At 32.7% G+C, this 15148-nt stretch overlaps 2 protein-coding genes and 1 non-coding gene across 12 annotated transcripts; 1 reads left to right on the forward strand and 2 right to left on the reverse strand.

Annotated features, from left to right (window-relative positions):
• Window positions 1-154: 154 nt before the first annotated feature.
• LOC135127154 (fatty-acid amide hydrolase 2-A-like) lies at window positions 155-5581 on the reverse strand. 5 transcript variants are annotated; one of them, XM_064053509.1, is made up of 10 exons: window positions 5412-5581; window positions 5225-5259; window positions 4890-5112; window positions 3003-3222; window positions 1493-1710; window positions 1258-1369; window positions 1042-1202; window positions 752-985; window positions 539-700; window positions 155-484 (listed from the first exon to the last, which is right to left on the reverse strand). In XM_064053509.1, exons 3-10 carry the CDS (start codon window positions 5058-5060, stop codon window positions 212-214), a joined length of 1551 nt encoding a protein of 516 aa, XP_063909579.1. In that variant the 5' UTR covers window positions 5061-5112; window positions 5225-5259; window positions 5412-5581; the 3' UTR covers window positions 155-211. The 5 variants fall into 5 exon arrangements, with proteins under 5 accessions (XP_063909579.1, XP_063909577.1, XP_063909578.1 ...); XM_064053507.1 differs by having other exon boundaries at window positions 5164-5259; XM_064053508.1 differs by having other exon boundaries at window positions 5225-5339.
• Window positions 5582-10203: 4622 nt separating this feature from the next.
• LOC135127155 (fatty-acid amide hydrolase 2-B-like) lies at window positions 10204-14205 on the reverse strand. Of its 6 annotated transcripts, none has more exons than XM_064053514.1 (8): window positions 13268-13343; window positions 13063-13194; window positions 12652-12831; window positions 12170-12604; window positions 11843-12118; window positions 11657-11797; window positions 11180-11608; window positions 10204-11122 (listed from the first exon to the last, which is right to left on the reverse strand). In XM_064053514.1, exons 2-8 carry the CDS (start codon window positions 13078-13080, stop codon window positions 11036-11038), a joined length of 1566 nt encoding a protein of 521 aa, XP_063909584.1. In that variant the 5' UTR covers window positions 13081-13194; window positions 13268-13343; the 3' UTR covers window positions 10204-11035. The 6 variants fall into 6 exon arrangements, with proteins under 6 accessions (XP_063909584.1, XP_063909583.1, XP_063909582.1 ...); XM_064053513.1 differs by having other exon boundaries at window positions 13256-13343; XM_064053517.1 differs by adding an exon at window positions 12903-12972 and having other exon boundaries at window positions 10205-11122; window positions 13063-13311.
• A 334-nt stretch (window positions 14206-14539) lies between these two features.
• On the forward strand, window positions 14540-14622 carry Trnal-cag (transfer RNA leucine (anticodon CAG)). The gene has a single exon. It is a non-coding gene; the product is annotated as a tRNA-Leu (tRNA).
• Window positions 14623-15148: the final 526 nt, after the last annotated feature.

Genomic DNA, 15148 nt, shown 5'->3' on the forward strand with positions numbered 1-15148 from the left:
CAGCCAATGGGTTTAAATTTTTGATAACTAAACAAAAAGTGGGTCCCATTTTCTATGTTAATCCTTTTTTGAAAAGATGGTTGCCTCTTTTGGAACTAAATTTTTGACGACTCGACTACTCATAACATCCACGTTTTTACAAAAAGTACAAAAATAAAAAACTAAAAAACTTTATTTCAAAAATAGACTTACTAACATGGTATCTATATATCTAATTAGGTGGAATCCACCCACCAAAACACTTTTCCAATTCTTCCGCAACCGCAAAACACAGTCTGTCCTGCTTTGGTCCCGCTATCACTTGAATCCCTATTGGAAGTCCATTTTTATCAAACCCACAAGGAACGTGAGTCGAAGGGAGCTCAGTCGAGTTATAAGTCATTAAATAAGACGTTCCTAGTGTGTTCAGGATGTAAGCACCATGGTGGAGAGCAGACTTTGTAAATGTTGGGTATAGCAAAACACCATCGTCCCCCAGAAATTTCTGAAAGTTAAACTGCTAAACAAACCCACACATTCAACAATTTTAGAAACTTACCCTAAACATTTTTTTCAAATCCTCGTTTTTTTGCATATAACTATCGCTCTGTATGAATGTTTGATATACATTTTGTATTAGATAGAAGTGTAGTAACCCGAAAGTAAAGTTTGAGAAACCTAGAACGCTTTTGAGAAGCTCTACAGCCAAATTGTGATTTCCCTAAAACGAAGTTGATAAGTTTTAGAAAATTTGACGTGAGTAAAGACTTACAGCTTTCAATAGGTTTGGAGTGTCCTTCAAGCTGTTGAGCACTGAACCAGAAACTTCGCAACTGTTTTTGAGTTCGGAAAATTTGACATCATCAACAACATGACAGCCGCAAGTATTTTTGAGATATTCAGCGCTTTGTCTTACAGCAGCTGAGATTTCTTTTTGTACGTGTGGAAGAACGAAAGATTTTCCTTCTTCTTCCATGAAAAACACTCTAATTTTACTTATATCCACCTGCAATGATTACAAACTTTAGTGTCAATATATGGGTTCGATTTTTTTTGTCATACTTTATCGTCTAGGCGAAGTTCCGGTAACACAGCATCGTCTGTCATAACTTTCATCATTAGCTTCAAGTCTTTAGAATATCGCGTCATGGGACCAACAACCAAATAATCAGCATACTTCTTGTCAATACAGTAAGGAAAATGTCCCTTGATGGATATAGTTCCTTCAAAATCAAAAATCATTTGAAGGATTAACTAGAATCAAGGGAATTTAGTTACGTGGAGTTGGTTTGTGGCCAAAAACGCAATTAAACATAGCCGGTAGTCTAATGGAACCAGCAACATCCGAACCGATTCCTATCACGGAAGCGCCAGATCCCAAAAGGGCACCCTAAAATTTTCAGTGTAACTTATAAGCTACAAGTTTCGTACTAAATAAAGCCAAAATCAGACTTTAACACTGCTGATTAACGTAAATCAGCAGTGTTGATATGATTTTGACTGAAATAACTACTTCTCCTCCTGATGAACCTCCAGTGGTACGAGAAGTGTCATACGGATTGTTTGTTCTTCCGGTTATAAAGTTGCTGGTTTGCCAGTCTAGGCAAATTTCTGGAGTGTTGGAAACCAAAAGTGGAATGGCACCACTAGATTTTAATTTGGCTACGGCGTCACCATCTTTGTCTGCTTTAATTCCGGACCTGGATAAGGTTCCAACGCACAAGCTCATACCTTAAAAATATTTGGAAAGTTATTATTGTGTAGGTACTAAAATTTGACTATAATACTGAATAAAAAAAAAATCCTCTATTAGGTAACGTAATTTATTTTTAAAATAGTGATGTTGGCAACACTGCAATTGGCTTACTAGAAGATATTTTTTTTTCAATCATACGGTACACTAAAAATTGTACTGGACGGACTGGATTTTTTTGTGTGAGACCTTACAATCGGTTCAGTTTTTGCTGTTAACCTTGAGTCATGAGTATTTTGTAGTTTTTTGTTTCTTATATGGAGATTTAATTAGCTCATGTTATTATCTTCAGGTGCGTGCGGAAATTAAAACAAATACCACACAATATCCATTTTAAATTTTCATACATAATTAAAAAATGGGTATTCTCATAATGACGAGAAAATGTGCAATAAAATTAATTTACGAGCGAAAATAAACTGCGATGTAGGAAATAACATATATCACAAGCTATTACTGTTGTGTACTTTCCTTATTTTTGAAGAATAAGTTAACTATTGCGTGTACGTAACATTATTTCTACCTATTATCTAATGTCTGCAAGGAATACCTGACCATTAAATCGAAGGTTTTCGTCCTCACTAGTATAAGTACAACTTGTTTTTTTTCTGTAGACAAAGTAGGTCAAGTAGTAATCTCGACCAAGTGCGAACTGTAATTTTAAAGTACTCGTACTTTCCTAAAAAATAAAATTTCTCCAACTTTCTTTTGATATAATTTATAGGTACAGTTGTCAGTTAAGTACCTACCGCTGAAATAGTACTTATTAGACCTTAACTGACAGGAAATAACGTTGGCAATACTTAACTTTACTCAAACATAGTTTTTGCTGCACAATTTGCTTCCTTTTTTACATTTTTGCATTTAGAAGCTTCCGGCTATCTTAAATTTACATAAATAAAGTGCAACCAAGGACTTATCAAACAGCAACAATAATTAAAAAGTATAATAGTCTGTGAGCACCAAGAAATCTACCCTTGGAGTTAACCCAATTTATGTTAGCAATAAGCAAAAACCGTATCAACTCTCCACTCAACCAACAACTTAAAAGTTTATTGACTTGGGCTTTCGCAAAGATCCGTGCGTCAAACGCAGTTACGTTTTTCAGCCAAGAGCGAATCAAATCGCTTACACACACTTTTGTCACGCTGAAATCGCTTCAGCATTTCATTTGGAAATACCTTTTATTGCTATTAAGCAACGTTTTGTTCCCGAAGTGGAGCACCGCTTCATTACGGCATTCCTAGTTTGCGAGTCTTCGAACACTTACCTCCAAGAGAACAACTTTCCTTTACGGTCAGTGGTACTCCCAACAAAGGTTTTGTTTTCTCTAGTTCTTCGTTACTTTCAAATGACGTTTGCAAATAATTATCGACGTTACGAGCATCTTGCAATGCGATTTCGAACCTGTCTTCGACAACTGCGTTCAGGATGGGATTGACTTCCTTGATGCGTTTTATGTAGGCGGTACATAGCTGTTCGCTGCTTATCTGTAATAGGCATTGGGTTGGATGTTAGTGACTAAACGGGTTTTTGAAGTATAGCAACTACTTTTTTTTAAAAATTAAACATTTTGAAAAGTTGTTAAACCTTGGTTTTATTAAAAACCAAAGGCAATCAAATTTAAAAAAATGTGGTTCCTGGAATCGTATGTTAAATCCGGCATTGACATAGATGACTAAAACAAATGTTTCGTGTACAATTGCATCCATTGTTAACAAAATTTGAGTGGTATTTACAGAAAGGTTCCATGTTAATATGTTAAAAATGATAATAGTACTTTTTTACTCTGTGAGATAAATAATTTCAACTTAGCAAAATCGAAACGTTGATCTACAATTTAAATTAATTATAAAGATTAGTGGCTAATTTTGTTTTAATATGAAGGTAGGTACCACTTTTTGTAAAAATTGAGAATTTTGTGAAAGTTGCACTAAGCCTTGGTGTTATTAAAATGCAAAGATTACGAGATTTCAAAAAATGTGTTTTCTGGAATCGTAGTTTTTCCTGTTAGTTACATGCGGCATTGACATAGATAGCGAACTGGTGACTAAATTATAAAATAAGTGTTTATTATGGTACTTGGTTGGCATACAAACAGTTTTATGTAAAATTTACATCCATTATTAATAACATTTCAGAGGTAATCCCAATGTTAATACATTATTATGTATAAAATTATAACATTTATTATTATTCCAAGTCGAAGTATTCAAAAATCTGAACCTTTTGGTTTGGTACTGTCAATACATGTATATAGTGACTTTATGCTTTATTACGTGGTCATAGTAAAAACAATAGTAACAAAGCCAATATTTAAATCTTCCAAGATGTTTTTTTCCTAATAAAAAATAATTTATGTAAAACGTGATACGTTACAAAAAAGTCGTAAAACTGCTTTAGATGTACACATAAATATAAGATTATAATATTGGCACAAAAAAACGTCCGCGTGTTTACCGTAAGAACTGTTTTTCTACGTTCGGACAGATCACAATACTTTTTTTTTTAATGCAAACCAGGTAGTTGATCTCAGACGCACGTTTATTTACTTTTTTTATTATTAGCTTTACAGCTATCTAGTGGGAATAAATATTTTAATTCTGATATGTACTTTGTCAGAGTACGATTTCCAAGTACTACTACTTCGAAAGTAAGAATAACAACACTGTTATCGAAGCATTAAAAATTATATTTGTCAATATCATGTTTTATTAATATTTTTTGAGGCGACGTCATCAGCTTTTTGGGAGGGAAATTTGCATTTTCGTATTCTACAATCTGTTTTTTAATGTCAAGAAAAAAAAACACTGAAATATGAGTGTATTACTTAATTAAAACCGGTTTACGACTCTACTACAGATTTTTTGAAAGATAATAAAATAATATTTTTATTTTTTCATTCATTATAATTATAAAAAACTTGAAACAATGTAAAATTGCACAAAACAATTTTCTGTACCTATCTACATTATGTGTGACGCATTGTTGTTTTTGTATCGGTAATTACACAACCTTTGCCCAACATAAATAACACATTAAAATTAAATGCCTCATTTCTTTGACTGGTGTATAATATGAACTTGTCCAAGGATAAGGTCAGTATCATGTCTGAGCAATCAACAAAATAAAATTAATTCAAATAAAACAACCTTACCTCTCTTCGTCTGATTTTTTCGGCCGAATCCGTCGCACTAATTTTGAGTAATCCATCACTGATAGTGGGTACAGTTTTCCGTGGTCCTCTGTACTTTAGCCACAATATAGGCGCAACGATCACATTCAAACAATTTAAAACTACGCTGATGAAACGAAGCACAAAATTCATTTTCTGTGTAAAGTAAAATCTAACTGTCGACAAGTCACCGGTTTGGTAGCATCTAAAATTGAAAATTGAATAAACACACAGTAAACTATTTTTCTTTTCTGACCAAGTTTTAAGGGTGTAAACGTGCATCCAAGTCAAAGTCGCAACTAAACACTGAAACTCACCTGGGTCTGCGTTCAAGATCAATAACTCTTTCACTCTGACCGTGAAAAAAGCACACAAATTGTTAAAACCTGACGTGAGATTATGTTTTGAATAATTAATAAATTGAATGACAAACTGGAAATGTTAAAGTTAAAGTTTTTTTTGAATTTTCTGAGTTTTAAAACTGTTGTGGAAAATTTTACTTACCACAGAATAATTTTGAGTATGACGTTTCGTGCTATAGAATTATTATGGAAATCTCACGAACTATTATTATTTATTAGCAGTGAAAACAGTAATTTCACACAACAGAATATTCTCTTATACGTCGGGAAAGTACGTTTACATTTTACAGCGTTTGGAAGAAATTTAAATCGCCTGTAGAGTGAAACATAGTTCATATTTTTATGAGAGTTTAAATCGGGGAGGGGATAATCATTATGGTGTTTTATTTAAAAAAAAAAAACCTAGGATTGGCAATTACAGGTTATCTACGTCATATATTTGCCAGTACAGAAATAAACAAAAATTAAAAATTAATTAACTTGAAATTGTTTCTAACATTATTTGTTTTCAAAATTCATTCTACAGTTTAATTACTGCATTGTCATAGCCTGGGAAAAACCACTGAAGTTAAAAAATACATTTTCACACTGTTTTTCATGTTTTTCTTGCTTTATGTAAATTTCGGTCTATAATAAATTACCCATTAGCTGATGGTTGTATACTCAAGCAGTGCTGCTTCATTAACAGGGATTTATTATGTTTAATTTAAAACATAGTCAAGGTTAGAATAAAATATCCCGTTTTCGTCTAATGAGAATTTTTATTAATCTAGCAGATAAAATTAATTGCTTCGCAAGAAGTATCACATTCTACTAATAAACACATTATTAGTAACTCGTTTAGTGTATTTTTTATAGATTTTGCAGACTCGAACATTTCCTAAATAAAAACGACGTACTTTTATGTTACTATTTGTTTATTTTCCCATTATTTTGTATGCATATTTAAAAAAATAGAATATTATCAAGTTACTTATACACGTACTTTGTTTTGTATTTTTACTCTTACTTACTGAAATCATAATTTCGAAGTGGTGATTTTTAATGTTTCTATATATCGAACTGTAATCTTAATCGTAATTTTAATCTACGGCTTTATATTATATAGCTAAAAACCGTCAGTACATCATAACTTTGGCAGCGTCCGCCTGAAAATTTCGGATTCTGTCGTTCGAGTTTTTTAATAAAATTGACACTACCAAGTGTATATATATTGTATGTAAAAGTGAGTACAAAACAGTCTAGACAATATTAAAGTTTTATTATTGTTTTATTCAGAACTATAAACTTTGTTTTGTAAATAAATTTAGCTATCTTTACTGTGCTAACATGTATAGGCAACCAGCAATACATAACATATAATTACATATACATTTCTGTAGAATAGATCCGTTTTAAACAAAGTTTGTTACATTTAATTGAAGAAAGTCTCTATATCTATCCCTGTCTGAAAACATATAACACATTTTTTTATCAAAGGTTGTAAATTATATCCATCCATCTGATATCTATAGGATGCATGAATATTTGTAAAGTGGGTTGCATAACAATATTAATTTTTTGAATGAAATTTATTTAAACGAAATCACAATTAGGCTTAATTTCCGTATGAACTTGTTTTTATTTTTAATTTAATATTTATTATAAAATTATAGCACAAAAAGTTGTAGTTAGTTCAAAAAATCGATTAGCAATTGAGAGAAAAGACAATGAAAATCATAAGCAAGCAAATTATTATCTTTACCAACATCCAGGATCCAGAGACAAATTCTGTCATAGCCTGCCCACAGCTAGAGTGCCTTGACAGAATATGTCGTTTTTATATTTTATATTTTGTCTTTTTTTCTTAATATTCGTAGTCTTCTCTTCACAACAAGAAACTTAAAACATGTTTAAAACAGGTAAAATGGACTTTGCAATTAAGCTCCGCCCCTCAGTCTGACAACGAATGGAAAATTCATCACGATTGAGATCCAGACGGATGGGTGGGGCTTATCTTTGGATTTTTTTTACTTACTACATATAGTTTTCTTTGAGCAACACCATCACTGAAGAATATGTTTTACATTGTAATTCGTGTAGAAAAATACGGATTTTGCAATTAAGCTCCGCCTCCCCTGACTAACCACGAACAAAGAAAAATCGTCACAATTGACACAGGGTGGGTGGGTGGGGCATATGTTTTGAAACTGAAAAATGATAAATTTTATTCCCCACACTTCTCTACAAATTTATCCTTTTAAACATGTTTTCAGTTTCTTGTCGTGAAAAGAAAACTACGTGCATATAATTAGAAAACAAAGGCAAAATACAAAGCCCGCCCCCAGCTCAATTGTGATAACGTTTTTATTCGTTGTTAGCCGAAAGGCGGAGTTTATTGCAAAATGCTTATTTCACTACAAGAAACTACCATGTGAAACATGTTTTCCAGTAACATGTTCTTGAAAGGAAACTATATATGTTAAGAACAGAAGTAAAAAATTAAGCCCCACCCACCCGCCCCAATCTCAATTGTGATGAATTTTTCATTCGTTGTCAGACCGAGGGGTGGAGCTTAATTGTAAAATCGATGTTTCATTTTAAAAATATTGTCTTGAAAAGATTGTTACGTATATCCAGAAAAAATGCAAAATTTAAGCTCCACTTACTCCCCACCATGTTAATTGTAATGATGTTACTCGTTGTGAATATTGAAATTCTAAAAAATTGTCATACATATTTCATATTGTAAATTGTGGAAAAATGGTGGCAGTCTTCCAGGAAATGAAGACGAAAATAACTTCTGGAAATCAAAATATATAAAACAAAACTTTAGTTAATTTTCGAAAGTGTTCGAAATTTGGCAAAAAAATTCATATTGAAAAAATTTAAAACGGCAGGTTCTGTCAAGGCACTCTACCTACAGCTAGAGGCGAAATTGAAGTCGAAGTGAAATCTAGACCGCCATCACCTTTAGCACCATTTACTATTTAGATATATGTATTTTTTTTAAACAATTTAAATTAATCAAGAACTCGAAATGGAACAATTGATACAATAATAACTGAAGCATCAACTAAATTGAAATCGTTAAATGCACACGTTACAAACGTTAAGAAAACACAACAAAAAGAAAAATTTATAGTTTACAATATGTCTTCGGCCATCTTAACACACAACGTAGGTCCTACCATTGCCAGACGTTCACATTCATTGGTCAAATTGTTTTATATTTGAATTTTCGCGGTTTGTTGGGTTCGAAGAGCGCATGCGTAAAATTATTTAAAATAATTAAAGGTACTAGAATTAGAATCAATGGATCTGGAATCCAGCAGTCTTTTTATTGAAATTCACAAATCAAGAAACGATGAACGTTGTCGTTGGATATCTCCAAACACTGTCGGGGCAATACAGGACTTAAATTTTTTTTCTTTGTTATGTTTTAATATTATTGATATAATATAAGGGATTACTGATTGAATTTACAGTTTATATTATAGCCACTAGATTACATATAGTAGCGACATCGGGTCACTAACTGGTCCCACTAGTGCTGCCAACTTAAAATCCAGGCGAAAAATGGCGCCTCCTTTAAATTAAAAATTGTGTAAAATTAAAATTTGATACACAAAACAGGAAAAATTGTTATTATTAATATATTTATATATATTAATTATTGATTTTAACACAAATCTCCACACGAATAACAGAACATACTTACTTGCAATAAACAACAAAATGATGTTTTGAGTTTTGACAACAAAACAGGCTTTGACTCTGTGCTACGTTGTAGTATATGAATCTCTCCAAGAAAATGGGGCAAAAAAAGCATATGTATCTCCTATTATTTTTATTCATAGACTTTGAACTGTACACTATTGTTCTGTTATTTTGGTTACGTTTTTTTACATAAAAATACACCCTACTTCTTATATATAATTTAACAATACTTTCAATTATGTTATTGCCGCAGGTACAAAACATTGTTTTTTCCAAACTGTTGAGTACCATATTGCATATTTGATCATTTTTAATGTTATTGTTATTTAGAAGATGTAAAGTGTTTCGAAATATTTTTTCCATCTTCACAAATCGGCATTTTTATTGAATTTAACGCAAATCTCCACACGAACAACAAACACACGCACTTGCAATTAACAACAAAATGGTCTTTAGAGTTTTGACAACAAAACATGTTTTGACTTTTTGTGCTACGTTGTTTACACCAGGGTAGACAACACAAAACACAACCGAAACATCTGACATTTAGTTACTTCAGTGCAACCAACACAATTTGGGACCAGCCAGGAGACCCAGGTGACGCTACTATATGTAATCTAGTGGCTATAGTTTATATTTATAGTGTACAAATTTTATTACAAGAATGACAGTTCTGATTGGAATTTGTAAAATTTTGGGGAATTTTATCATGGTTGGAATGACAAACGTAGATTGTAACATTTGAAGTTTAAATTTTCACGATAATAAAATATGATACAATAATGAGTAAAACTGAGGAATATCTTACCACGTTGATAAATACTGTATTTACTGTGACTTCAATAGCTCGGTTATGATCGCGAAGTAGAAAATTAGTTAACCATTAACTAACATATTTGTTGCAATGTTCCTATAATAATCGAAATCTTTCAAAATTAGAAAATATAAATTAAATTATGCAACTAAATATACACTTTATGTACAAATTTCTGTCAAAGTTTGAATGAAATATATTCGCTTTTGTCCAATGAGTATTTTTTGTTAATCGGGCAAATTAAATTAAAAGCTTTGTAAGAAGTATCACATTTTAATAAACACGATCGATACAACACTAACTAATTATTAAAAAAAAGAACTCCAAATTTTTCGCATATTTCAGAGATTTTTTATTAGACAAAATTTTGAGTTTAGTTTTTGAGGAGGGGATAAACGAATAAATTTTGATTAAGGATTTTTCAAAGTTATACAATTTTGATTTTTTTTCTGAAAATCTGGATGTCTAGGATGAAAACTTAACGCGGTTTCATATACCACAAGTGCAGCAGATAAAATAAAAAACAAATTTACTAGTGTAAATTTTGGGGATGACGCTCGGGAAGTAAAACTTGACATTTTGTCCATGAAAATAAATGCTGGGTACCTGATAAATATTTTCAAATTCAAAAGAATTAACGTCATAATGAAAGAAATAAGTGTTTACAAAATAAAATTAAGAATTAACTTTCCACATATAGAATTCGTAATAAATACTTAATTGATGTCTTCAAGGACAAGTACTACCGTTGATATTGTAGTAGGTATAAACATTTCTATTCATTTTTTGAGTCTTATTATCAGTACCAATACATTACGTCATTCCACGCTAAACGTTGAAACTATGCGCAATTAACTTTAAACGTAGTTAGATTATTATTGAAAAATAATAGCTTTATCAAATACAGCGAAGGACATTGTGACTAAACTTTTATTTTGTGTCCGGTGATTTTTCAAATTTCGGCTCTAGTTACCCTTACGCTTACGTCAACAGTTTTTATCTCGGTAAGCAAACATTAATTTTGAAACAAGAAATGAAAATTTCCTTTCCTGTTAATCAAATTTTCAATGTGTTTTCCTAGTTACATAGACCTAGATTTATTACTTTGTAACGTACATTTACAATTATCATTTTTTTAACATAACTGAAAACCCTCGAGTAAAAAGGTAGTTATTAAAAGTGTTTGTGCAAAAAATATGTTTCTTGTTCTTATTTTATTTCACAGCAGCAAGTTCCCAAGTAAGTACTTCAAACTATGTAAATTTCCAACCGCCAAAAGCCCTTTCGATTTCTTCAGCTACGCACAACGTAAGACGATCTAAATTAGGCGCTGCCACCACCTGAAACCAAAACGAGTGTCAGTTCTTATTTCTAGAATAACGACGATTTTTTCCTACCTGAATTCCAACAGGCAATCCATCTGGTGAAAACATAACAGGACAGTTGGTCGCCGGAAACCCCAAAGCATTAAAAATAGTTAAATATGCTGTATCAAACACTGTTCTGTACACATTATTGTGATAGGGAGCTTCACTACAGTGACTAGGCAAAATAAAAACTCCATCATCACCTAATATTTTGATGAAATCGTCACGTAATTTGTCCAAATTCCTAGAAACTTGTTTCATAAATTTGGAAAGGACAGTGGGAACTACACTTCTGAGCATATATAATGACACCGTGTTAAATGCTTGTTTAGACTGGCCAGTCAGAAATTTGAAAATTTCGAAAATCTGTTCACCTTCACACATACCATTAAGTTTACCCACGTCTAGAAGAGACAGAAAACACAGTTGGGCACAGTTCCTCATGAGCGGAATCGTAACCTGATAAACAAAATTTAACAACCACTACAAACTAGTACCTTGACTAACCTTTGTACATTCGAGTTGGCAGACGACGTCAAAATGTGCTACCACTTTTTCAAAAGCTGTAACTACATTCTTGTTAAAATTTTTGGCATGAAAACAGTTTAAGTCTTGTATGTAATATAATTTAATTTTTTTCACGTCCACCTGGAAGAAAATTTGGGTCAACGTCAACTAAAAATGTAAACTCACTGATTGGTGTAGTTCCAACATGGATTTCATATTCGGTTCCGCGATGGTACTAAGCAGAAGCCTCAAATCTGTAGCGTACCTTGTCATAGGACCAAACGTAAAATAATTACACCAGCGTTTTTTGTTTAAACCATCGGGTCTGTGACCCACGGTGGAAATTACGTAAGGAGTGGGTTTGTGGCCCCAAACTCCGCAAAAATGTGCCGGGAGCCTGACGGATCCACAAATATCGGATCCTATTCCCATTAATGAGGCCCCGCATGCAAGCAAGCTCGCCTAAGAAAATATATAGTATAAAAATGGTAATCTTTCTATGCTGGTTCGTACTTCGCCTCCAGAAGATCCTCCCGGTGTCCTCGTCGTGTTGTAAGGATTCGCCGTAGTCCCAATCAGTTTATTCGTGGTTTCCCAGTTCAAGCACAGTTCAGGTATGTTAGAAATAAGCAGAACTACAGCTCCCGCTTCCTTGGCTTTTTGAACGGCAACAGCGTCGCGTTTAGCTTTTTCCTGATAATCGACGCGTCCAGCACCGTGGTTCAACCCGGCGACTGCAATGCTCCCTTTGATGGTAATAGGAACCCCAAGTAAAGGATACTTTTCGCTGAGTTGCTCTTCATTTAATCCGGAATGTAAAACAATGTCGTCTGCTCTGCGCGCATCTTCGAGAGCTTCTGGGAAGCGGTTTTCAATCACCGCGTTAATGAGTGAATTGACTTCGTTTATTCTTGAGATGTAGGCTTGCACAACGGCGACGCTAGAAATCTGATGAGAATTTAAAATAGTTAATGTAAAAAATGTAAACAATTTACCTGGTTTTTGCGGATACGTCGCGCCAGTTCGGATGCTCTTATTAATAAAAGGTCGTTTTTAATAGGTGGACATTTTTTTGGTGTTTTGAACAATCGGAGGAAGAAAATGGGTATGTATATGATTTCTATTATCAGTTGAACGCACCAGATGACTATGCGTATAACAAGTTCGAGCACCATCTAAAACATGAGAATATTTTTTTGAAGTCAAAAGGGTGATTAGGGCGTGAATAGATTAATTGACACTGTACCGGTAGCAGGTAGAATCTTATGCCATTCAATATCTGTCTATTTTCAGGATATAAGGCCGCGGAGTTTTATCTGGGACACTTGTATAAGTTCAATAAATTCATTCATTTAACCAATAGCATTGTTTTACGAACGTATATGAATTAATTGTATGTAAATTACCGTTTTTTCAAGCATCATAACCTTTTGTGATCTAATTCTCAATGGAAAATTTTTCGTGCCGTACTGAGATGATTTTTATTTGTCACTCTTATAATAGGAGAATGTCTTCTCAGGCAAGAGGATTTATTGTCCCTGTTGTGAAGAAGTCGGAAAAATTACGGCAAGTTGAGTGACAATTAATCCTATATCTTACGTCGGACTTTACCATAAACACACTTATTATTTCACTTCTCTCGTGGTATCAGAATCAGAACTCTCGTGTTATCTGATGAACATATGTAGATATTCTATTTTTACTCGTTATAGTGAATACAATTAACGCAAGGTGCACTTCAGTGTTTACGAGCTAGGTAATTTTAAATACCTAATAGCAAAAATTTGTCGTATATACCTACAGGATAAAACTGGTTTAGTTGGAAACTGAATTAATCCTTTTCCTATGTATGATAAAACCGGTACAGGTATAATAAAATATTTTAATAACACTAGTTTACAAATTTAAATATTTGTCATATAAATAAAACAATTATTTTTACTGCTAAATTACTTAGTCATAACACGTGCAAAAACGGATAATCCTTATCACGTCCAAGATAATGAATTTTGCTTTTACCTGTATAAAATAAGTGTTAAACTGACTTATTTCAAATATGCGAGGTTTTTGGGACGAAAATATGTTAGGGGATCATTGTTGGTCTATTATAAGGGAAACTGACAGTACTGCCAATAAAAGAAGATTTAGTGTTAATCATTTTTAACTTTCATCCATAATATTTATAATGTGGATGTTTATATTTAACCATTTTTCTCTTCGGATACAAAATCTTTTTGACTTCCAACGCATAGGTATTTAGTTTTTATCCTGATTAGAAACATTTTCCAGTTATCAACGTGGAGCGGCACAATTTTTTCTTAATTACAAATAACTAAGTGATTTTATTATTATTATTGTGCATATTAAAAAAAAAAATCAAAAAATTACTTACGGCCCGTATTAATTCAAGAACTGCTTAATTATAAGTCTGCTTCATTTCTTGAAATTCTTGGACTAAAAGTGACCCACTAAGTACCAAAGTAGCACACTACACAATCGAGCTCGGCAGTTGGTACCACTCAACAGATCGGTGGTAGGTACTACTACAAACAACTACATTCTACGTCCTGCACGTGTTTTTCGAATTGTCCTGCGCAGGACTGGATCACAATTATAAAATGACCCAAAATACGATACTCCAACTAGGAGAGAAAATAAATAACCAATTAGAAAAAAAAAATGTAATTGTAAAGGTATCAATGAAGGTGACGTTAGAGATAATTGTTACGCGTGAAAATATACAAACTGATAGCGTCACAAATTCGTGGCTTTATTATTTTTACCGCACAATATCGATAACATTATCTAAATGTTATAAATAAAGTGAATTATTTATAGCAGAGTGGTTCCAGATATACGAAGTTTGGCGAACGGAGAACACAAGTCAGGATGGCCGAGCGGTCTAAGGCGCTGCGTTCAGGTCGCAGTCCACTCTGTGGGCGTGGGTTCGAATCCCACTTCTGACAAACTTTTTTTTTTATTGTTATTTTGTTGTATACGTGGTAACATTCACAGTAGACTCACTTGTAAACACAATTATCATCTATTGTTCGTTAATGGAATCGTGAAGTTTTAATAGGTAGACGTTAAGTGCGTTTACTATACTAAATACTACGTGTTTTTTTATTGTTTAACCAAAAACTAATGTTTATTATGCGAAAGTTGTAAACAGTTTAAATGGTAGCCGTAAAACTTGTCATTGTGGCGGTTATAAAATATGTAATTATGATTATTTATTTCTTTTAAAACTATTTATATGCTAAATTCTGTAAAATTCATTACTGTGTAGATTATGTTGTACTTCTGTACCGATTTTTTATTTTTGTTCTTTCTAATTATATTAATTCTCGAAAGAAAATCACGAACCTGTCGTTCCTACTAGCTACAAAACACGTATGTTAAGTCGACAAAAATATAGTCTTTCTTACTTTTCGGGTTTTTGACAGAGGGTATTTGTGGTCATTATGGCGATCGGTGTGTACTGTAAGTGTT

This window comes from Zophobas morio, unplaced genomic scaffold (genome assembly GCF_036711695.1).
Source record: "Zophobas morio isolate AGI-343-1 ecotype UQ-CSIRO unplaced genomic scaffold, CSIRO_AGI_Zmor_V1 ptg000011l, whole genome shotgun sequence".
In the NCBI taxonomy this organism is placed as follows: Eukaryota; Metazoa; Arthropoda; class Insecta; order Coleoptera; family Tenebrionidae; genus Zophobas; species Zophobas morio.

Excerpts from the sequence above, each read along its gene's own strand:
- LOC135127154 (XM_064053510.1), bottom strand. The coding sequence starts at position 5,060 with ATGAATTTTGTGCTTCGTTTCATCAGCGTAGTTTTAAATTGTTTGAAT. Across the intron at positions 1,203-1,257 it reads TGGCCACAAACCAACTCCAC|GAACTATATCCATCAAGGGA; the intron begins GTAACTAAATTC and ends TTGATTTTGAAG. Across the intron at positions 986-1,041 it reads AACTTCGCCTAGACGATAAA|GTGGATATAAGTAAAATTAG; the intron begins GTATGACAAAAA and ends TAATCATTGCAG.
- LOC135127155 (XM_064053514.1), bottom strand. Across the intron at positions 12,605-12,651 it reads GACGTATCCGCAAAAACCAG|ATTTCTAGCGTCGCCGTTGT; the intron begins GTAAATTGTTTA and ends AATTCTCATCAG. Across the intron at positions 11,609-11,656 it reads GCCAACTCGAATGTACAAAG|GTTACGATTCCGCTCATGAG; the intron begins GTTAGTCAAGGT and ends TTTGTTTATCAG.